The sequence below is a fragment of the Martes martes genome (assembly GCF_963455335.1).
Source record: "Martes martes genome assembly, chromosome: 2".
Lineage (NCBI taxonomy): Eukaryota > Metazoa > Chordata > Mammalia > Carnivora > Mustelidae > Martes > Martes martes.
Window position 1 is genome coordinate 200,827,382 of NC_137889.1, and position 17,080 is coordinate 200,844,461.

At 38.8% G+C, this 17,080-nt stretch overlaps 1 protein-coding gene across 1 annotated transcript; it reads left to right on the forward strand.

Annotated features, from left to right (window-relative positions):
• Positions 1-1,107: 1,107 nt before the first annotated feature.
• CXCL13 (C-X-C motif chemokine ligand 13) lies at positions 1,108-7,625 on the forward strand (the record flags this gene model as incomplete). Its single annotated transcript, XM_080796387.1, has 4 exons — positions 1,108-1,171; positions 2,950-3,082; positions 7,207-7,284; positions 7,571-7,625. The coding sequence occupies 4 exons, from the start codon at positions 1,108-1,110 to the stop codon at positions 7,623-7,625; spliced, it is 330 nt and encodes a 109-aa protein (XP_080652513.1).
• Positions 7,626-17,080: the final 9,455 nt, after the last annotated feature.

Consider the following 17,080-nt stretch of genomic DNA (forward strand, 5'->3'; position numbering starts at 1 on the left):
GTGGGTCTGGTTTCCTAAATCCGTACCTGTACACTCCTAGGACAGCCCAGTGGTACTCCAAGCAAGACCCCCATTATCCACATCCCCTCCCTTCCTTCCTTCCTTCTTTCCTTCCTCTCTTCCTCTCTTCCTCTTTCTTTCTTTCTTTCTTTCTTTCTTTCTTTCTTTCTTTCTTTCTTTCTTTCTTTCTTCTTTCTTTCTTTCTTTATCAAAGAGCTCCTAGCAAGGGAGTTAAGTCTATGGGCTCATTGTCCTCACGGACTATTTTGCAAGATCAAAACCAAACTGCTCATATGCTTTGTTAAGCAAACTGTAATATTCTCTTTGGCGTCTGATGAAATTTCATGACACTGTCCACGGACTCCTGGCTTTCGAGCTGAAGAGCCTGTATCCCAGAGACAGAAAGACCCTCTTCCTCAAAGCTGTTGCCCCTTTCTTCATCAAGACTCGGGCACACCAGTGAGGAGACACACACTTGCTCCTTCCTGGATTTCCATAACGGTCAAATTACATACATAATTATAGATTTCAGATAATGAAATAAAAGGTGTGAAATTCTGATAGAAAAACAGTAACCTAGTCAGCATAGGAATCTGTATATAAGGAGATATTTACTGAGCACCCGCCAAAGGCTAGATAGCCTTTCTTACAGGGCACAAGGGTGTGCTCCACAGGGTTCCTCATTTCCAGGAGCATGTATTCAAATGTCATTGAGAAGCCTGCTGACCCTCCACTAAGAGAAGCAATCGAAGCCATGTTCACAGAAAGCGATCCTAAAGAGAACGCTGTGGAACCACCAGTCTGATGTCTTTTCCCTCTCTCTCCACGCCAAATTTCTGCAGTATCCCTACCAGTTATAGTCTACATTTTCAAGAAATATTTCATTATAGTTATAGTGCTCTGAAGCCAATTCATAAAATTTGCAAGGGAGTTCAAAAAAAGCAAGCTCAGCAGTATTTGGGGACTTTTAAAAATGATGACACAGCTGACCTATTGGAGACAAAGACAGTGGGAGGGCCCTCACTGGCATAAATAAATAGGAGTCTCTGTGCTCAGAACCCACACTTTAGACCCAGAGCTGAAGTCTGAACTCCACCTTGAGGCAGAATGAGGTTCACCCTGGGATCTCTGCTGTTCATGCTACTGGTCTGCAGCCTCCCTCCAGTCCATGGTGAGATCTTTCACATACTTTGTTATTGTGCTTTGTGCAGAAATAGTCTTCAGCCGTTTCTCTCTTTTTCTTTTTTTTTTTTTAAAGATTTTATTTATTTATTTGACAGACAGAGAGGCAGAGAGGCAGGCAGAGAGAGAGGGAGAAGCAGGCTCCCCACCAAGCAGAGAGCCCGATGCGGTGCTCGATCCCAGGACCCTGGGATCATGACCTGAGCCGAAGGCAGAGGCTTTAACCCACTGAGCCACCCAGGCGCCCCCATTTCTTTCTTTTCAATTAGAATATGGGGAGCGATATGACTGGTGGGAGGGGGGGACTACTCAACTGCTCTTAAATTTCTAAAAGTAAAGTGCTTAGAGATTTAACTCTTAGAGGCTAGAAGCACGTATGTCGTTAAGATTCTTAACCACAGATGGAGATACTGAGGTCCCACATCCATGGGCCTTATACTTGGTTTGTCTATTCCTGGTCTTTTCCAGATTCAGCTCTATTAACTAACTCTTCCCATGTACATCTTCTTTGCTCCACCCTTCACTTCTACCCCTTCTGACTAAACCTTTTATAGGGTTTAAAGATAATTGATCTCAATAGGTTGGTCTCCTACAGGGAATGTTTGGTGCAATTTTATACGACTAGCTCTGACATGAACAATTGTAAGCACAAAACTGAAGTACATGCTTTCTGCAAAGAAGCAGACTTCCAAGTCCAAACGGGAAGACTGTGTTTGTATAAGTAGATAAATATCTAGTTGAAGTGGTAAGTTTTTATGCAGCTGAAGAAAGCCGAAGCATGTGCAGAATGATATGCTCCGCCCAGGTGTAAAAAACAAACTTTTGTTCTTAAAGTGCAAGAAATTGTTTTCCAGTTGTTATTTTCTTCACATGCTCTTTTTATTCTTCAAGACCTTCACCTCTCTCTTCCTCCGTAAAGCTTTCCCATTGTCCTGGCAAGGTCCTCTGTTCTCATCATGCAGTTTTGATCTTGGGTGTGAAATACAACATTCTGTGACATTTTAGGCTTTGTTCATTGGTTTCCTCCACCAGATTGTAAATGCCTTGAGAGCCAGATCCCTTTTCTTTCAAATGCTTGTCAAACATGGTGGTAGACACTGGATTTAAAGAAGGTAGAATTCATTAAAATACATGAAATAGAATACTTATAAAAGTATTTAGTACAAATCACTGGTGTTGTTGAATAAAAATAGTCTTGAATTTTAATTATTGGCCTTTGGTTGGTAATGATTTGCAACTGATACAGAGGACCAACATATTACACAAAAACAAAAGCTATGTTCCATCGTATTTCTTTGGAGAGACAAGGGAGGAGGTGATTTGAGCATGATAAGAACAATCCTGTTACAACTTATTATTGCTCTGGGGACACTGTACGGAATTCATATCTTCGGTTTTTATGTGTTTGGAGCGAAGATCAGTTGACATAACACTGTATTAATTATAACAGAGTTGTAAGTCCCCAGAGTGGTGGTTCTCAAATTTTATTATACAGGCCATCACCTGGGCAGCAATATAACACTATCGCAAATTTCAATAGGTGTTGTGTTTTTAGAAAGCTGATTTTATTTTATTTTTTTTAAGGTTTTGGTAGAAAATGTTTGAAAATAAGCCAAGACAAGAAGAAATACACAAACTAAAAGCATCTGGGTCAAAGCGTTGACTTGAAAGTTTTAAATCTTCAAATGTACCATAGGAAAGATTAATAACTAAATTCAAGTTATGCATTATATGCCAAGGGATTAAAATAACTGCTTGTGTTTACAGGTGTTCTGGAGGCCTACAATACAAACTTAAAGTGTAAATGCATCCAAGAGACCTCGGCCATTATCCCGTTCAGCCACATTGACAAGCTTCGGGTCTTCCCTCCTGGGAATGGGTGCCCAAACAAAGAAGTCATGTAAGTTGCAGGAGAAAAAGTTATGTGATTCTTTTCTCCCCATGAAAATCAGATCAAATGTTGCCATGGAGTATTTTTTAGTATTGTTGACATACAATGTTGCATTACTTTCAGGTATACAACACAGTATTCTTATTCAAGAATCTCAAAGTAATTTACTTTGAGAGTTGCTTACAACTCTCAAGCTAATAATGAGACTCAGTAATATTTGTTAAATGTCTATTTTGCCTCAGCCCTGAGCTAAGTGCCTTATGCACATTCACTCATCTTATTCCTTTAAGAGCCCTACTAAGTTATGTCTACTTTTATCACTCCTCTACGGATACAGAAATCGAGGCTTAGGACTGACTGCCCTGAGGCGTACCAGTGGAAAGAGAAAGAACCAGGACTCCACCCGAGTGTCCCCCCACCAAACCTCTTTTCTTCTCCACCAAATTAGAATTGACTGCAAAAGCAGGCACTTTGCTCCCCAGAACTTAAAGAGCAAGAAAATAAGTATTCACAACAGTCCTTGCCCTGAAGTCTGTTTTTATGGAACTGTCCCTTAACTTTAAGAACAACTTGAAGAGTTAGGCTAAGGGGACAGTAGTGGCTGCAAGAAATTCAATAGGTATTTTCTTTTACTGAAATGTTTTTTCTGTGACCCTTCTTTTTCAGTACAGTCAGAGAAATCTGCTCATGCTTCTATCATAGCATTTCCCAGAGCACATCAAATGAGAATTTACACATTGCATGTGAAGCTCATAGTACAGTGTCCGGCACAGTAATAAATATAATACATGTTCAGTAAAAGTTAGCTGTGATATTATACACTGCTACGTTGAAATAATCAGGTTTGTGGTTCTCTCTCTTTTTTTCACTCCCACCAGAAAATAAGTTCTTTATAGACAGGGATCAGATTTGTTTCTCCACTCCCAATGCTTTATCCCTTACCTGGCATAGAATAGAGGTACAACCAATGTTGGATTGTTACATTTAATATCTTAAATAGAGCTTATAGATCTTTTGTGTTTAACTACTTGGAACTTTGATTTCTCCTTCTTCAATCTATCTTTATGAACCAAGCACCCACAATACCTTGAAGTATTGGGTACAGCGTCTTTCTCAGGGCGTTCCTGACTTCATTTTCATTAGCAGCCCTTCCCTTGGACTTCTTTAGACTTTAGAAATGTTTGTAAGCAGCTACTTTTGTTTGTCCCACTTTGCTATGTGCTTTGGGTCTCTCACACTGGCTGGATTCAACTTGTAAAAAGGAAATATGGGATATTAAAAATATGTATGAAAATCTTTCATTAAAAAGGCATTACACTTTCCCTAATGTCTTCACCAATGAAGGTTCTAACTAAACCACAATTATTGTCCTCAAACTCAGAGATGTCAGTGAGCACTGGGTGGTATATGCAACTGATGAATTGTTGAACACCACATCTGAAACTAATGATGTACTATATGTTGGCTTATTGAATTTAAGTAAAAAAAAAAAACACCAAAAACAAAAAAACAAAAAAAAAACTTAAAGATGGCAAGTCTAGCCATGACCTATTGGGGAGCAGTTCCTCTTCCTGTACAGAAAACTGAGACTCTCTCTCTCTCTTTTTAACTTTACTTTTTCAGTGTTCCAAGATTCATTGTTTATGCACCACACCCAGTACTCCATGCAATACGTGTGCTCCTTAATACTCACCACCAGGCTCACCTAACCCCCCACCACCCTTCCCTCCAAAACCCTCAGTTTGTTTCTCAGAGTCCACCATCTCTCATGGTTCGTCTTCCCCTCCAATTTCCCCCAACTCACTTCTCCTCTCCATCTCCCTATGTCCTCCGTGTTATTCCTTATGCTCCACAAGTAGGTGAAACCATATGATAATTGACTCTCTCTGCTTGACTTATTTCACTCAGCATAATCTCCTCCAGTTTTGTTCATGTTGATACAAAAGTTGTGTATTCATCCTTTCTGAAGGAGGCGTAATATTCCATTGTATTTATGGACCATATCTTCTTTATCCATTCAGCTGTTAAAGAGCAGCATCTTGGCTCTTTCCACAGTTTGGCGACTGTGGTCATTGCTGCTATGAACATTGGGGTACAGATGGCCCTTCTTTTCACTACATCTGTATCTTTGGGGTAAATACCCAGTAGAGCAATTGCAGGGTCATAGGGTAGCTCTATTTTTAATGTCTTTTTTTTAATTTTTAAAATTTTTATTTATTTTTTTAATTTCTTTTCAGTGTTCCAGAATTCATTGTTTATGCGCCACATCCTTTAATTTCTTAAGGAATCTCCACACTGTTTTCCAAAGTGGCTACACCAACTTGCATTCCCACCGACAGTGTAAAAGGGTTCCCTTATCTCCACATCCTCTCCAACACACGTTGTTTCTCATCTTGTTAATTTTGGCCATTCTAACTCGTGTTAAGGTGGTATCTCAATGTGGTTTTGATTTTAATCTCCCTGATGGCTAATGATGATGAACATTTTTTCATGTATCTGTTAGCCATTTGTATGTCTTCTTTGGAGAATTGTCTGTTCATATCTTCTGCCCATTTTTTGACGTGATTATCTGTTTTGTGTGTGTTGAGTTTGAGGAGTTCTGTATAGATCTTGGATATCAGCCCTTTGTCTGTAATGTCATTTGCGAATATCTTCTCCCATTCCGTGGGTTGCCTCTTTGTTTTGTTGACCGTTTCCTTTGCTGTGCAGAAGCTTTTGATCTTGATGAAGTCCCAAAAGTTCATTTTCGCTTTTATTTCCTCTGCCTTTGGAAACATGTCTTGAAAGAGGTTGCTGTGGTCGATGGCGAAGAGGTTACTGCCTATGTTCTCTTTTTTTAAATTACATTTCCTCTACCATGAGTCATCTCTCACCTCTAAACCTGAGGAAGTATTGCACCCTAATTTCTTCTTTGTCAACTTCAATCATTTTGAAGTGACAAGAATTTGATTTTATATCTTCTCCCCAAATTTCTGTGTTTCTGAATTTTAATCAGATATAGCACTAAAGCTGGAAATTATGAGAAATTCATAGCAATTGGGATAAAAATCCAGACAGTCAGAAATCTATTTTCCATCATGAACTCAAAAACCAAATCCGAAGGTTCTGCCCAAGAAGCCAACAGTCCTAGGACCTCGGACCTCTCTAAGATTCATTTACAAGAGTAGTTTCAAAGCTAGACGGCTGGATCCTTGCTATCTGTTATTTCATAACTAAGATAAATATGAAGAAATTGCTTTGTTCAAAGTCCACCCCAATAGACAGTTGAGTGTCCCAGTTTGCTATCACCTGGGAAACCGCATGTCTTCCAGCAAAGGGAAAACATTTGACACTGCCCAGCATTTGATAACCATTCAGATCCTGCCCATGTAGAATAGTGGCTCTCTGATGGTGGGAAACATTCATTTGGATGTTATTCTACCATTGCATTTGTTGTATAGTCTTAGACAAGTTATTTAAACTCCCTAAGCCTCAAGTTCCTCATCTGAATATGAGAAATAATAGTTCTCTAGCATAGGACTTGTGTGAACTTGAGATAATTTATGCTACCTGCTGAGCGTAGTGATTGACACATTGCAAGGGCTCGACTGGTATTAGCTAGTAATTATTATTGCTGCTTTTGCTGTTGGTGAATCTCTTAAAGCAGTGAAAGCCTCACTAACTAGAGGTTCAACAAAATGCAGATGTCACTCTCCCACATTGAATTTCATTGAATTTTTTTACAAATAAAATTTTCTAAGAGAGTGTTTTATGGAGTTTATTTTGTTTTCCCAAGCTCAGTGGACAAATACATTTTAAAGGTATTGTGATACAGATTTCGAAGTGAGCCAACCTTGGGGTCAGCTATTTGGTCCACTTCCAACTCATGGAGAGATTGTCAGCAGAGCATTAACCCCTGACACTTGAGATTCTATAAACATCATCTATAGCTCCTCTGGCTCATACACAACTTTTCTGCAAATGTTTCCCTCCTTCCTCAGACCTCACGCTACAAATCACCTACTTCAGATCCTAAACTGCCCACCTCCAATTTCACTTCACTGAGGAATATTTTTATACTCAGTTCTCCTTAAGCACAGGATTGACTAAAATGTAACACTGCTTTATTTTCATTTTTGTTTCTTTTTCCCCAGACTTTGGAAGAAGAATAAGTCGGTCGTATGCTTGAACCCTCATTCCAAATGGACACAAAAATTAATAAAAACATTACAGTAAGTCAGGCATAACAAGAGTTTCCAGATTCCAATTTGTACAGAAGGGTTTCCTTTTAATGGGTAGTCAAAATGGAGACGATTTTAAATTTATGAGAAATTCTTAAGACAAATATTCATTCTTCATTATTATTACTTTTCAAATGGGTGAGGTTGACTTATTTCAGTAGCTCAATAAACTAAATTGGAAACCAGTATGTACAATATTCCTTGTTTGACATCTTTAAGGGAAAGCCAATTTCTAGTAAGTCTCTAAACATGACTCTCGTTTTTGTTTTTATTATAGAAAAAATGCTGCTTCAACTCGACCAGCTCCAGTGCTTAGAAGAAGGATCAAGTGATATCAATATCTGTACTAAGGACAACTGTATTCCTCCCTGAACCTGCTCTGGGTTTTAGTCTTGTATTTGGATGAATCTTTCCAAGAAAAAGAACATCCCCACATAAGCAAGCATGAAAGTATATGTAAAAATAACCCTAGAGCAGCTTATGGGGCCAAGTTGGGCTTTTTGAAAAATAAGGTACCCTATATACTTGGGCTTTGCATTCTCATTCATCACAAAGGAAATTTCTGTGAGGATAGTTACTTAGTAATAAATCACATAGGTTTCTTTTAATAGTATTACTAAAATAATAGCAATAGCAATAGCACTATTGCTTAGCGCTAAATTTTCCTAGAAAATAAGGTAATATGAATTTAAATCTCAAGTCTAAACATGTGGCTTGAGTTAGGAAGGAAATGATGGAATTCACTTCAATCATTTTATACCATAAGAAAAGCAGGCTTCCATAAGAGACTTGAAACCTACCTGGGAAACCTGTGGAACTTTACGAGACAGAGGGCTCTGAGTTGCTTTCTTCCACTTAAAAACTCCGTATTGAGAGAAATGGGGTCCTGCTTTTAATAGGTCTTTTATAAGATTTATTGTCATGTGCAAAAACTAATAACATTCAATGATCCCCAGACTTAAATTCATAGAATACTCAGGAAAAGCATTTAAGAGCTGGTGTTCAGATGTACTCTTTTATACATTTGCTTTGACAAATATTTTTTACTCTCATCTTTTGCACAGACTTTTTTTTTCTTGCTCTCTGGTACCTGGTTCTATAAAGTTTCTTATTAATCTAATGCTTTTCAATAAAACTAAGTAAACATTTTACTTAACTATGAGCAACTCATTCTTAACAGAGCATTTGCTCAAATTTAGCCATTCTCTTGACTCGTCACAATGGAAAGTAGGATTTCATCATACTAATTTTTATTTGTATGATGCTTGCCTTTTACAGAAGATCTAAATTATGTGGCAGTGGGTGAGTGAAGCTGTTCCTAACATTAACACAGTGAGAAAATGCTTGACTATGAGAGTCTTTTTCCTTGGTGTACTCGTCATTATTTCTTCCAGAAATCTTCAAACTCTCAACAAAACCTATTTTCACAGTCCCATTATATTGATTCTTAAAATCTCCAATGTTTCCTTTGACAAAATTTTGCATGGGTTTGACAAACAGAAGAAGATCCTTAAATCTCCATTCTTTCCTTCCCTGGATGCAGCCTGACTCTCCCTGTAGGCCGAGCTCCACTCTCCTACTGTCCCTCAGTCCCCTTGACACATGAGGGGCCTCATTCCAGCACACCCAGGTTTGAAGCTGTATCTGGCTCCTGATTTCATTTTCTCTTTTTATTTTTTATTTATTTTTATTAAATAGATTTCTTGGATGGAACTAAAGGGAACCTATCCATCCTATATTTTCTGTTGTCTACAATTCAGTGTTTATTTCTTTATCGCACACACAAGGGATTATAAAATGCCATCAAAATCCTGGATTCCAACCTTTTTCAGATTTCTACTTTTAGAGGTCAGGAATCATGTCACTCTTTAGTTTTATTTTGGTCTTCTTTGAGAACGCAGCTAGATAAATATTCAGGATCTTCAAATAGGAAATATTACCATTTCATTTAAGGCAGGTACTATTATCTTGATAGTCATTAAGAACCCTCATTTTACAGAGGTAGAATTTGTTAGTTACACAGGAGTTAAGTAACTTGCTCAAGGCCATACAGCTACTGACAAGCCAAAATTCAAACCCAGGCAGAGTTCACACTTTTTTTTTTTCAGTGCTCCAAGATGCATTGTTTATGTACCACACCCCAGGCTCCATGTAACACGTGCCCTCCTTAATACCCACCACCAAGCTCACCCATCCCCCCACCCCACCCCTTCTAAAACCCTCAGTTTGTTTCTCAAAGTCCACAGTCTCTCATGGTTCGTGTCCCCCTCCAATTTCCCCCAATTCATCTTTCCTTTCCTTCTCCAGTGTTCATAGCAGCAATGTCCACAATCGCCAAACTGTGGAAAGAGCCAAGATGCCCTTCAACAGACGAAGAGTTCACGCTTCTAATCACCACACGATGCTGACTCTATACGGAGTAGACATCACCAGCCGCATTTTACAAAAGCAGAAGCTGAAGCAATAAGACATTTACTAGTAAGAGGCAAAATCAGAATTCAAACCCAGGGCCTAGGTTTGACTCCTTAGAAAATGGTCTTAATCAGGACACTGTATTGCATGAAATTCACTTAGCCCTAAATGTATTCCTTACCTCAGCCCTTTTGTCTACCCTCCCTTTCAGGGCCAGTCAAAGCTTGAGAAGGTTCAAGCTATTCCAGCGTTGAAAGGGCAACGTGAAGACAGTCGGCAAATGCGGGATGAGAAGCAAAACCACAGGGCCAGGGGGTTCTGAAACTTGGTTTTCTTGCTACCCAGGTACCGGCTTCTCAAAGTCACAGTAGCTTTAGAGGTAGTCAGCCTAATTTGGAACAGGGAGTCTTAATCCACATTTAAATGCAGGATGACTTGCTGAGCCGGTTGATGGAGTGTCTGAGGAAAAGTGATCTTTAGCTGATCTGAGTGGGTTTGGGTTCAGAAAGGGAGAAGAGTGGAACAGGAAGATAAACTTTAGGTAATTCATGGCCACATACATACAAATACACACATACAAATTAACTAAAATCTGAAGGAAAATAGAACTGAAGAGAAAACACAAGGTAATGCTGACCAAAGCAGGATGTTCAACTCTGGGAAATGGAATGCAGGAACGAGAAAGGCCAAGCTGGGTGGGGAGCGCTTAGCAATGGAATGCAGGGAACCCCTAACAAAGTTGAGTTGAGCCTCAATTGCTCTGCTAACTCCTATCTGACCATAGAGGCCCAAGGAGGAAAAGATTGTTTCTCAAAGGTAATCCTATTCATGAGGGCTCCCCCTTATAACCCCATCCGATGCTAACTATCCCCCAAAAGTCCCACCTCCTAATACACTGGAGGGCAAAGTTTCAACATATGAATTTTGGGGGAGATACAAACATTCAGTTCCCAAGCTCTGTTCTGTTCCTATAATTTTGCCTTTTCTAGAACGTCATATAAATGGAATTATACAGTATGCAGCCTTTTTGCCTGGCTACTTTAACTTTGCATAAGATTTTAATAACACAATTCATCGTGTTATTGAATGCATCAATGGTTTATTTTTCATTGTTGCTGACTCCTATTCCATTGTATGGATACACCACAGTTGATTCATTCGCCAGTTGATGGACATTCGAGTTGTTTCCAGTTTTCGACTATTGTGAATCTAACTGTTTTCAACATTCACACACAAGTCTTTGTGGGAACGTATGATTTTGTTTCTCTTGAGTAAATACCTAATGAGATTGCTGGGTCATGAGGCAGATGCATATTTAACTTTATTAGAAGCTGCTAGACTGTTTTCCAAAGTGGCTCCACTACTTTGCTTTCCCACCAGCAACATATGAGAATTTCAGTTCACACCTTTGTCAGCAGTTGGTATTATTAGTCTTTTAAAATTTAGATATTTTAGTAAATGTTTATTCTCTTGTGATCTTCATTTGTATGAATTAGTTAAAATGGCTAACGATGAGCAATTTTTAATGTGTGTATTCTAGATCCATACATTTAGATTAGGTACCTTACATGAAAGTCTTTCCCCATTGAGTTACATTGGCAAAATTATCAGAAAGAAACTGACTGTGTATGTAGGTTTCTACTTCCAGACTTCTGTTTCATGATCTGTATGTCTACCCTTATTCCAGTACCCTATGGTCTTGATCAGTGAGCTTAATAGTAAGTCTAAAATTCAGTAGCAGGACTCTTCCTACTTCGTTCTTTTTCAAAATTATTTTGAACCCATGTCCTTTGCTGTTCCATATGAATTTTACAATCACCTTGTTGGGGTGCCTGGGTGGCTCAGTTGGTTAAGCAACTGCCTTTGGCTCAGGTCATGATCCCAGAGTCCCTGGATCGAATCCCACATCAGGCTCCCAGCTCCGTGGGGAGTCTGCTTCTCCCTCTGATCTTCTACCCTCTCATGCTCTCTCTCTCTCTCTCTCCCCCTCTCAAATAAATAAATAAAACCTTAAAAAAAAAATCACCTTGTCACCTTTCTACCTCCCCTGCCAAATGATTTTGACGGGGATTGTATTGAGTCTTATAGATCACATTGGAGACAATTTGCATCTTAATGATACAACATCTTCTAGTCATGAACACATTTATATAAAACAGTTTTTTCAGCAATGTACTGTAGATGTCCACATTCAGATCCTGTAGTCCCCACATGAGCCCCGTGAGCTGTAACCAGTGAAGGACAATCATATGAAGGAGTAAGACAAACAGATGGGTTCCTTATTTATCATCTATATCATTTGGGAAGTGGTCAGATGTGACTTGTAGCCTAACTTTAATTGGACGGTATTTCTCCCTCCTTCACAGAAAAGTAGTAAATTGCTTAAAATGATAAGATGGGACACCTTCTGGGGCCCCTAGGTGGCTCAGTCGTTAAGCCTCTGCCTTCCGCTCAGGTCATGATCCCAGGGTCCTGGGGTCAAGCCCCACATCAGGCTCCCTGCTCAGTGGGACGCCTGTTTCTCACTTTCCCATGTCCCCTGCTTGTGTTCCCACTCTCACTGTCTCTCTTTCTCTCTCTGTGTCAAATAAATAAATAAAATCTTTTTAAAAATGCTTTTAAAAAAGATGGGACACCTTCTAATTCCCTCCACTAGATCCACAAGTCTACCCAATCTCCTCCCTTATCAATTCCCTTTTGCTACATCAGAATAGGCACCTCTCCTCCTCATTCCTCCATGGCCAATCCCTCTACTTGTGTTTTAAATCTCAGCCCCTCTTACCATCTCAGGAGCTAACCAACTACCCTTTTGTTGTCTATAATCAGCCACTTCCAATTTGTTCCATCCCCATACCATTAAACATATTTTGTCTCTCCCATCTCAAAAACAAAAACAAACAAAAAATTCTTCCTGGTCCTCTTCTGACTATTGCCCCCCTTTTCTTTACCTCCATCACAGCCAAACATCTTGAGTTGTCTATTTTTCCATTTTTCCAGGTCTCTCCATTTTTCCAGGTCTCTCTGTTGCACTCTCCAGATGAGGCTTTCACTCCCTCACTATCCCTAAAACAATGAATCTTGGAACACTGAAAAAATTAAATTTAATTTAATTTAAAAGTAAATTAAAAAATAAAAACATAAAAATAAAATAAAATTTTTATAATGTTTTCAAAGTAAATAAAACATTCTCAGTAAGGTCATCAGTGACCACTGTAGCCATATCATTCAGCTATTTCCACCAAAGTGGTATGTAGTTCAGGGGCTAACAACAAAAGCATTTATTTCTTGTTCATGTGTGTTGAGTTGAGTTGAGGTTCAACTGACAAGAATGAGTTTAGGATTGATTCAGGCTATTTATTTAGTTCAGGTCTGTTCCATATGTCTCTTATTTTGGGGGGATCAGTTGATACTCAGGGCATATTCTTCTCATGGTGATGGCAGATGCAGAAGGCAGGTGAGCAAAAATATGTTATGCCTCCATAGTTGAGGCTCAGAATTACCAACCACTTTCTTCCACTCATCTTTTACTGGGCAAGGCAATATGTCCTTGCCCAATATCAGTGGGGCAGAAAGTTTATTTCACCGTTAGTGGAACTGCAAAACCATACAGCAAAGATTAGTACAGGGAGGGGTAAAGAACTGGGAACAATATTAAATCTGCCACAGCTGGCAAGTACAATGATCAACGTTTCATACTCATCTGGTGGTACTCAATTTTTCAGGAAAGAAGGACTAGTGGATTTATAGTCTCTCCCCTTGTCCATGAGAACAACACATTTCTGGATTTCCTCCTACCTTTCTGGCCACTCCTTCTCAGTCTTATTTTCAGGCTCAACCTTCTCTCTCTAGCCACTCAGTAACAGAGAAGGTGACTTTGTTCCTCTTTTATCACCATATATTTTCTCTCCAAGAGATATCTAAGAACAAATTTTTATTACCATGTAAATACTAATGACTCCCTATTTTTCATCCCTGGTTCTCCTCTGAATTTCATTCCATTCTACCCAAATGACTCTGCTAATCTCCAGTTTGTATCTTGCAAAGGTACCTCAAAAACCCAACGTCAAGGGCCAAAATTCATGGTTCAATTCCAGCACTACCTACCTCAATAAGAGCTCCACAATTGTCTAAATGTGCAAGATGCAAAACTAGGACTCATTTAAAAATTCATTTTCAGTCACTACTAGTTACATATCCAATCCATAACAAAACCCTGTTGACCTATTTCTGTAAATATTCCCCTAATCTGTCCACACCCTCCATTTTTACCAATACCCTATTCCAAAATGCCATTAATTCTCACCTTAACCAATTAAATAACTTAAAGTTGTGTGTATCCTCCACCCCCTTTGATACTTCTCTATAATGTGCTAAGGTGATCCTTACAATATGCATATCAGATGATGTCACTCCTGTTTCATTTCTAAGTTCAAGGGTCACTTCCCAGGAAAGTCTTTCATGTCCCTGCAGCCTTGGTCAGATCTTTTGTAATATGCTCTCATAGCATATCTGTTTTTCTTAAGAACATTTACCTTAGTCACTAATAATACATTGTTAGTGAGACATAAATTTATGTCTCCCCATTAAGCTATAAACTCCACGTGATCAAGAACTATGTTTGGTTTTGTTCAGACCTATATTGTTAGTATCGATTACGGCCTGGAACATAGTAGGAGTTTAAGAAATATTTGTTGAGGGATGCCTGGGTGGCTCAGTGGGTTAAAGCCTCTGCCTTCAGCTCAGGTCATGATCCCAGGGTCCTGGGATCAATCCCCGCATTGGGCTCTCTGCTCAGCAGGGAGCCTGTTTCCCTTCCTCTCTCTCTGCCTGCCTCTCTGCCTACTTGTGATCTCTGTCTGTCAAATAAATAAATAAAAATCTTTATTAAAAAAAAGAAATATTTGTTGAATGAATGAGTAAATGAATGAATGCCTTGTAACTGTCTCGTTTATTATTATTTATAATACTACAAGAATAACTTTTCACATGTTCATCCTATTTCTCTAACTGGATTATAAATTTCTTGGAGACAGTGAATCTGATTTTTATTTCTTTGCCTCTCAGACAGCATCCCAGATATTAAGTAAGCACCTTTTGTGCAAAACAAAGAGCATCTTTTATAGCACATAATTTGTTTGGAATGTTTAGGAAATAATTTTTTACCATATTACCTAGAACATGACTAGGAAAAAGGAGGATCTAACCACAGTTGTAACCACCATTGTTCATCTGAACAGATTTAAAACAATTGGTAATTGTCATTGAAATTAAACATAATTGTGTAATATTAAGATCTTCCAGCTAAATTCCTATTAAACTAGTAAATTTTAAATAACAAAACTATATCATGATATTAGAGCACTAGTATTTTTCTAGGATACCACTGGAAAAAGCAAAATTAATAATGAATACATTCTCACTATAAATTTAAGATGACTAATATTTATTAAATTCTTATTTGCTGTATCATTTAGGATCCCATTAGGAAACCAGCATGCTCAGTTGGAACCTGAAGAGAATGCAATGAACTATTTTAGAGGTGTAGACAGGATTAAAGGAGCCAATAAGGAATGTTGGGGCATCCAGAACCAGTAACCACCCTGTCTTTAACTCCACTCTAAGCCAAGAGGTGGGAAGGAGAAGGAGGAAGAAAAGGAAGTGGTATTATGGAAGGCTTTTTGGAGAGCTGCAGCTTGGAAGCTAGATTGCCTGACGAAACCACAGGAATGAAGGGATCAGTCCCAAGAATTGAGTGTAAACAAGGAATGGAAGAATAAGTTCTTCTACCTCTGTTTCCTCCCATCCTCCAATCTTCTCTTCATATCCCATACCCTCATTGACCAAGCACATCCAGCAGTGGTCAAATGAGGAAACCAAGGTTCAGAGAGAATAAAAAGTTAGCCCAGATTCACACAGCTACTAAATATCAGTTCTGGTATTTGAATCCTAGCAGGTAGACTCTAAATACCATAATCTCATTTATTATCTTCCATGTGCAATGGAGGACTGTCTCAATTACAACTCGCTAAAAAAAAAGTTACTGAAGCCTATACATATATGCCTTCATTATATATTCCGTTATAGAAAATAATTGCTCATTCTTATGTTAGATACCAATTTGACTTACAACTATGCTTTCTTTTATCTGAATGATAGTCTCTTCTTTGAAATATGAAAATTAAGTAAATAAATAAATAAATATTTTATATTTCTAAATATAGAGGGCTAGAAGACTTAGCACCCCCTATTAAGTAAGTAATGGACTAACATCCTTCTCCCTCAAAGGTGGGTGATGAAGAGGGCCACCTCTCCATCATTGCCTCTTTGGCCTCACCCTTTCTGTTTATCTCTAGGCAAGGCTCCCAGCAGGGCCTCCAGCTCCATCTCTGAAACAACCTCTGGTCTGGAGGCCCTTCTGTTTCTTGTCTACTCCTGAACAATTCCTTCCCCACCAATACAGAATCTAGCCTAGGACACTCTGAGAGCACTCGAGTAACCTTACAGGGTTCTGTAGCTCTTTCAAAGAGATTCTTCAACATCCCCTGATGGTTAGTCCCCAAAATACCATGACCAAATTGAATACAGTCCATGAGAGAGGAGACATTAACTCTGGGCACAAATTCCATGCTTCCTTCTCCATTCAGATTGTGACCCCTAAGAGTATCTCCCAGAAACAACACAGATAAGCATCTGCCAGGGATCATAGACATGGTCCTCCAAACAGCAACATCAGCATCATTTGAGAGCATGTTAGAAATGCAGAATCTGAATCAGAACCTTCATTTTAACAAGACTCCCAGAGGATTTGCATACAGCTAATGCTGAGAAGCTCTTTTGCATTTCTTCCTGTCTACTCACTGCAGAAAGATAATGCGTAATCAAATTTGAGGGCTGAACCATAACACCCCCAAGCTAGGTCTGCAACCAGGATAAGAAGAATGAAAAGAGGAAAAGGCAGATGATCTTGGATCAAAATTTGTCCTACTAGTGATTAACTGAAATTAAATTAAATTCTGAATCTCACTAGTTTAACTTTTCAGATGAAAATAATATCTACCCTTTGGGGAACTAAGAATAAAAACATTTTCAAATCAGCTACATGTAATCTGGGATCACTTTTGGGATTTGCAAATTCCAGACAGTTGGGATTATTCTTCCATTTAGAATGTTATCCCACTAGTTTCCTACAAATAATCATGTTCAACGTTTTGAGTTTAAGTCTCTACCAGCATTCAGTGGCCGATGGTGCAATGTGGCAACATCAAACTCCCCAAACATGGGAATTTAGTGTTCTCTAGAACTGATCCAGGAAGATAGGGCCTAATACTAGTGTAGGACTTATCATATTACCCCCAAAATAGAGACTAAAGAGAGA